The sequence below is a fragment of the Fukomys damarensis genome, unplaced genomic scaffold, assembly GCF_012274545.1.
Source record: "Fukomys damarensis isolate Sample0158 unplaced genomic scaffold, DMR_v1.0_HiC HiC_scaffold_13, whole genome shotgun sequence".
Taxonomy (NCBI): Eukaryota; Metazoa; Chordata; class Mammalia; order Rodentia; family Bathyergidae; genus Fukomys; species Fukomys damarensis.
In genome coordinates this window covers 10,273,282-10,279,448 of record NW_022900925.1, presented here as the reverse complement: position 1 = coordinate 10,279,448, position 6,167 = coordinate 10,273,282, and the positions used below count along the sequence as shown (strand labels likewise).

General features: G+C 53.0%; 1 protein-coding gene across 1 annotated transcript; it reads left to right on the top strand.

The window, feature by feature from the left end:
• The first annotated feature begins 378 nt into the window (after positions 1–378).
• Positions 379–5,734, top strand: Acadvl (acyl-CoA dehydrogenase very long chain). Its single transcript, XM_010614808.3, has 20 exons — positions 379–547; positions 620–695; positions 973–1,038; positions 1,122–1,194; positions 1,278–1,342; positions 1,437–1,571; positions 2,005–2,149; positions 2,398–2,527; positions 2,622–2,747; positions 3,093–3,291; positions 3,550–3,654; positions 4,112–4,198; positions 4,285–4,347; positions 4,439–4,540; positions 4,614–4,711; positions 4,794–4,866; positions 4,949–5,021; positions 5,100–5,172; positions 5,268–5,343; positions 5,420–5,734. Exons 1-20 carry the CDS (start codon positions 486–488, stop codon positions 5,558–5,560), a joined length of 1,968 nt encoding a protein of 655 aa, XP_010613110.1. The 5' UTR covers positions 379–485; the 3' UTR covers positions 5,561–5,734.
• The last annotated feature ends 433 nt before the right edge of the window (positions 5,735–6,167 follow it).

The following is a 6,167-nucleotide window of genomic DNA, read 5'->3' as shown; positions in this document are numbered from 1 at the left end:
ATATTTGGGGGGGGTACCGGAGCTCGAACTCCTGGCGCTTGCAAGGCAGAAGGCAGAACCACTGAGCTAAATCTCGGGCCCTCTACTTTAAATTTCTGTCATTCCACTTCTCCCTTCTAACTTCACTTAGGAAATCCTCCCTCCAGTCCATCTCCATTCTTCTGGCGACAGTCACCTACACTCCTCCCCCTTCCTTCCATCCTATTCCATCACCCTTTCAGGGGACTAGATTCTGCTTCAGACAGGCGGAATGAAGGAGTTTGGGGCAGACAAGAGACGCATGGAAATCACACGAGGTCAGCCACACTGCAGGGACCAGTGCGGCCCGGAACTACAGCTCCCAGCATGCCATGGTGCCCGGAAGCTCCGCCCACCGCCGCGCGGTGCATTATGGAGGATGAGTCAGGGTCGGGGCACTAAGTCTGGGGCAAGCAGGAGGGAGAGTTAGGAAATCGCAAGGCGACGGCTGCTGGAGCGGCTTGGAGATGCAGACGGCTTGGATGACCCCGAGCGTGGGACGGCAGCTGCTGAGATTAGGGGGCCGAAGGTCTGTACATGACAGGAAGGAACAGGACAGCGGGCCTGGGGAGAGTCAGAACTGAATCCCTCCTCCATACAGGTCTCAGCCCGGTGCTGTCTTTGGGCAGCCCCAGCCTGGCCTTGCCCTGCGACCCTATGCCAGTGGCACCACGCAGGTAAGTACCTGGGACCTTGGGAGGGGGTTGTAGGGTTCCGCCTAGGCCCCACCACACTGCCGCCGGCAGGTGTCTCCCTCTTTATCCCAGTCACCTCCTGACAGTTCTGGCAGTGAAAGTAGGGGAAAGGGTAAGCCAGGGTGCCCTAGAATGGAACTAGGGGAAAGGCACTGGGTCCATCCAACAACCCCCATAGCCAGTTCTTCCCCTGAGCTTTCCTCTGCACACTGGAAGCTCTTTTCCCTGCCTGGCTAACCACCCCTTTATTTTTATCCAGGCTGTTCCGGACAAATCGAATTCTCTCTCGTCTGATGCTTCAACCAGAGCAAAACCAGCCAACGCGGTAGGGGCCAAGGGTCTGGTCGATGCATACGAGGGTAGATCCATGCCAGCGAACTGTCTGAAAAATCTCTTCTCCCTGCCCAGGAATCTAAGTCCTTTGCTGTGGGGATGTTCAAAGGCCAGCTCACCACTGATCAGGTGTTTCCATACCCATCCGGTAAGGAAAGGCATCATTACTGGCTGGGAACAGGGCTCCCAAAAGCCTCACCTAACCGGCCTGTCTTGCCCTCACTCCATCAGTGCTCAACGAGGAGCAGACACAGTTTCTCAGAGAGCTGGTGGGGCCCGTGGCCCGATTCTTTGAGGTGAGGACTGACGCATTCAGGCCCTGATGGGGTGGGGTGGAGATATTTAGGAGCTTGAAAGAAACTTGGATCTGGCATTCTCTGCCTTCCCCAGGAAGTAAACGATCCCGCCAAAAATGACACTCTGGAGCGGGTGGAAGAAACCACATTGCAAGGCCTTAAGGAACTTGGAGCTTTTGGTCTACAGGTGCCCAGTGAGTTGGGCGGTGTGGGCCTCTGCAACACCCAGGTGAGGGGTCTCTTCATTACTTATCAGTATCCCATCTCCAGCTTGGCTCTTTCAGCTCCTTCCTCACCCCTAGGGTCGTGGGTCTTTTCCAAGCAACTGCACTGGGGGCCTTGGGAATGTTTGCTTTCCCAGCTGTGTACATAATCTTCCCCTCCAACAAAGCAGTCTGTATACAGCCTCCTGGGACAGTGGACCTCATTGTTTTACAAGTCCCTGGGAACTGCTTGACAATAGGATAGTAGGGTCTCCCACCATAACCCAAGACAGACACCAGCTTCTTCTGCTGTGCCCTTTTCACGGTCCCAATTCCCTTCTTCACATTCACTGGGTGGAGATGGCCCAGGTCAGGCCCTGCCCTCTTGCCCATACTTTCCTGCTAAGTGCAGGTCCTCATGCAGCCAGTTGCAGCCCCAGATACCTGCTTCCCCTCCAGTATGCTCGCTTGGCAGAGATTGTGGGCATGCATGACCTTGGCGTGAGTGTTACCCTGGGAGCTCACCAGAGCATCGGTTTCAAAGGCATCCTGCTCTTTGGCACGAAAGCCCAAAAAGAAAAATACCTCCCCAAAGTGGCATCAGGTAAGGCAATCCTAAGAGACTGAGGAATGGGGGGGGGTGTCCTGATGTTGGCAGATTAGGCCAGTTGGCATTTAGATGGCCATATAACTGGGTACATCACTTGGGGGAACTTTTGGGGAGGCATTACAGTGTGCTGGTGGGGAAATCCAAAGAAACTGGATACTGCCAGAGGTATTAAGAACTGCATGGGGGGATGGGACCTTGATGCCCACCAGGACTCCTAGTTAAAGGAGCTCTCTCCCCAACAGGGGAAGCTTTGGCCGCTTTCTGTCTAACTGAGCCCTCAAGTGGCTCAGATGCAGCCTCCATCCGATGCTCAGCTATGCCCAGCCCCTGTGGAAAATATTATACCCTTAATGGAAGCAAGATTTGGATCAGGCAATGTACCATTTCTCCTCTCTTCTCCCCTTCAACCCAATTCCAAGCCCCACTGAGCCCTCCACACTCTTAACACCTCCTCATTCTTCCACAGTAACGGGGGCCTGGCAGACGTTTTCACAGTCTTTGCCAAGACACCAGTTACAGATGCAGCCACGGGGGTTGTGAAGGAGAAGATCACAGCTTTTGTGGTGGAGAGGAGCTTTGGAGGTGTTACCCAGTGAGTGGATTTAGGGAGGAAGAAGTAGAACCAAGGAGGGGGCCAGCACTGAGTTCCAGAGCAAGTGGTTGTTACAGATCACCTTGAGGGCAAAGCAAGTGGTCAGCATATTCCCTCCGAGATATATGTTTGGAAGTGGACCAAAGTTTAGGCTCTAGCAGCAAAATCCAACAAAGGGCAACAGGACCTAGTTAGGCCTCTGTAGCCCACATGCTATGCAGAATGTTCCCTGTATCCACTTACAGTGTGGAAGCTGCAGTTCCTCCCTGTAAAAGAAATGGAGAGGCCATTTTTGTTAGTGGCAACCTGTTTATACTTTGGCTTTCTTGCCCTGCCCTGTCACAGCGGGCCCCCTGAGAAGAAGATGGGCATCAAGGCCTCCAACACAGCTGAGGTGTACTTTGATGGAGTGCAGGTGCCATCAGAGAATGTGCTGGGCGAGGTGGGGGGTGGCTTCAAAGTTGCTGTGCACATCCTCAACAATGGAAGGTTTGGCATGGCTGCAACACTTGCAGGCACCATGAAAACCATCATTGCTAAAGCGGTGAGTACCCTGCCTGAATCCCTAGCTAGTCTGAATGAGTCTCAGTGCCCCCATTTCCATGTATCCCTGTTCCCTTGCAGGTATTCCCTACACCAGAGATCCTTCCCCTGCCAGCAGCTCCAAACTTGCTAGTTTAGGTCTCCATCCAGCATGGAAAGAACTCTTGGTTGTGGCCAAAGCCCATCCCTCCAGCGTAAGCCCAGCCCCACTCCTAGGCAGACTGCAAAACCACAGTGGGACACATGTGCCTTCTTCCAGGTGGATCATGCTACTAATCGTATCCAGTTTGGGGAAAAAATTCACAACTTTGGGCTGATCCAGGAGAAGCTGGCCAGGATGGCTATGCTGCAGTATGTGACTGAGGTGAGGGCCTACTACTGTACCCCTCTCCTTTGATTTCTGTGGTTTTCTTTCCAGTCGAGTCAGACTACAACTCCCAGCAGCACCTGGGGCAGTGGGTCTCCAGCTTTACACCAATGCCCTAGGGGATGCGGGGAGGCATAGTCAGCTCAGCTTCTGAAGGGGCAAAGCAATGCTGTTCTGTTAAAGTGCTTCTCAGATATCAGAAGTTAATTCAACCCCTACCCCTACCCCTAACCCACACTCCTTTCAAGAATTCCAGAACCTGGAAGCCCCTGTGACTTAGGAGATCAGATATTTAGATGTGCCTGACCTTTCCATAGAGTTAAAGGGTGACTACAAAGGCCCTGGGGAGGAGGGAGGACTAAGTCAGACCTATCTTGGAGATTTTGGTATTGAGGCTGAGTCTGATGCAGCTCTTTTCAATATTACTTCCCTTGTCTGAACTATGCCAACTCAGTCAATGGCTTACATGTTGAGTGCCAACATGGACCGGGGATACACAGACTTCCAGGTAGAGGCCGCCATCAGCAAAATCTTTGGCTCGGTGAGGACCCAGGCATGATGGGAGGGAGAGTCCAGTTTGGGAACTCACCTCCAAAACCAATTTCATCTAGTATTCTCTCTCTCTAGGAAGCAGCCTGGAAGGTGACAGATGAATGCATCCAAATCATGGGGGGCATGGGCTTCATGAAGGTACATGCTGGTCTTCTGCAATGGATGGCCAGGCAGAGTTGGTAGGTATCTCTCAGCAGAGGCTGATAAAGTGTGTCTTCCTCTCTGCTAGGAGCCTGGGGTAGAGCGTGTGCTCCGAGATATTCGAATTTTCCGGATCTTTGAGGGGACAAATGACATTCTCCGGCTGTTTGTGGCTCTGCAAGGCTGTATGGTAAGAGGGAGAATTGGGGAGAGGGTGTGGAGAGGACAGGGAGTCCTGATTATTGGACCCTCCTCTCCCATAGGGCAAAGGAAAAGACCTCTCTATACTTGGCAATGCCCTAAAGAATCCTCTTGGGAATGCTGGCCTCCTGCTAGGAGAGGCAGGCAAGCAGCTGAGGCGGTAAGCTGGGGTGGAGTGGGAGGCTAGGAGAGGGCAGGACAGTATACAGCAACTGACCAGTCATTGTCCCCCATCTTTGCAGGCAGGTAGGGCTGAGCAGTGGCCTCAGTCTCAGTGGAGTTGTCCACCCAGAGTTGAGTCGGAGTGGTGAACTGGTGAGTAGTTGGGCAAAGTCTGCAGGAGAAGGGCTGATGGGGATGGCCCCTCTGAGCCTTATGACCTTTCCTTTCTCTTCAGGCAGTGAAGGCTCTGGAACAGTTTGCCACTGTCGTAGAGGCCAAGCTAATAAAGCACAAGAAAGGGATTGTCAGTGAGTGCACTTTACCCCATGTCCCCCTCACTGTCCCCTCCCTCAAACTAACCCCACCCTACCCTATCTACCTGACAGATGAACAGTTTCTGCTGCAGCGTCTGGCAGATGGAGCCATTGACCTCTACAGCATGGTGGTGGTTCTTTCCAGGTGAGGAGGCAGGGTTGGTTGGAGGCTGAGCCACAAGTGAATTGGGCCAGGCTCATAGTCCAGGGTTATCTTCTCCTCCTGCTTCCTCATACCAGGGCCTCAAGATCCCTGAGTGAGGGCCACCCTGCAGCCCAGCATGAGAAAATGCTCTGTGACAGCTGGTGTATTGAGGTGAGCCTTGGGACTACTCAGTGTAGGAGGGTGGCTCTCAAGGCACAAGCCAGATCCCCTTCTTCCTTCTCCCTAGGCTGCAGCCCGAATCCGGGAGACCATGGCTGCTTTGCAGTCTGACCCCCACCAACAGGAGCTCTTCCGTAACTTCAAAAGCATCTCCAAGGCATTGGTGGAACGAGGTGGCATAGTCACCAGCAACCCCCTTGGCTTCTAAATACTTCCAAGTAGGACCTGGCCAGGTCACGTGCCTTCTCTCAAGCCAAAGCCAAGGCCTCCTTCCTAGGGACACTGGTTCTCCCTGAAGGGGGGTTTTGTGATCTCAGTACTGTGCCTGCTCTCAGGAGCACTTACTGCCTTACAAATAATAAAGTTTCTCATAAGTCAGAAACTTTGCTACGGTATCTCTGTTCTTTCCATCTGCTGACTGCCTCCCTCCCAAAGAAAGGAGCCAGAGGTATGGGAAGTTTGCCTCTATTGCTTTATTTGGTGTTTTATACAAATGACTAAAATAAATAGGATAACAAAGGCAGCTACACAGCCCTCAAAATACCAGATACTCAATTTCCTTGGACTTCTGTCTAGGGTGCACAGCCCTCTTCCTCCTCCCAGGGTACCACTGACCATCCCCCACCCTGCACAGGGCAGACCTGACTGGGCAGCCGGAGAAGGAATCACATTCTGGGGTTAGAAGGGGCCCAGGAAACAGGGTTTCTTTGTATAAAAGAGGAAATGTCTATTAAAAAATAGCCCCCAAGGGCCGGGGATTTAGCTCAGTGGTGCCGCTGCCTGCCTCGCAAGCACAAGGTCCTGAGCTGATCCCC

Bases quoted from the DNA above. Each gene is read 5' to 3' on its own strand.
- Acadvl (XM_010614808.3), top strand. From the start codon at position 486: ATGCAGACGGCTTGGATGACCCCGAGCGTGGGACGGCAGCTGCTGAGA. The intron at 1,572-2,004 runs GTGAGGGGTCTC...CTTCCCCTCCAG, and splicing joins TGGGCCTCTGCAACACCCAG to TATGCTCGCTTGGCAGAGAT. The intron at 4,712-4,793 runs GTAAGCTGGGGT...CCATCTTTGCAG, and splicing joins GCAGGCAAGCAGCTGAGGCG to GCAGGTAGGGCTGAGCAGTG.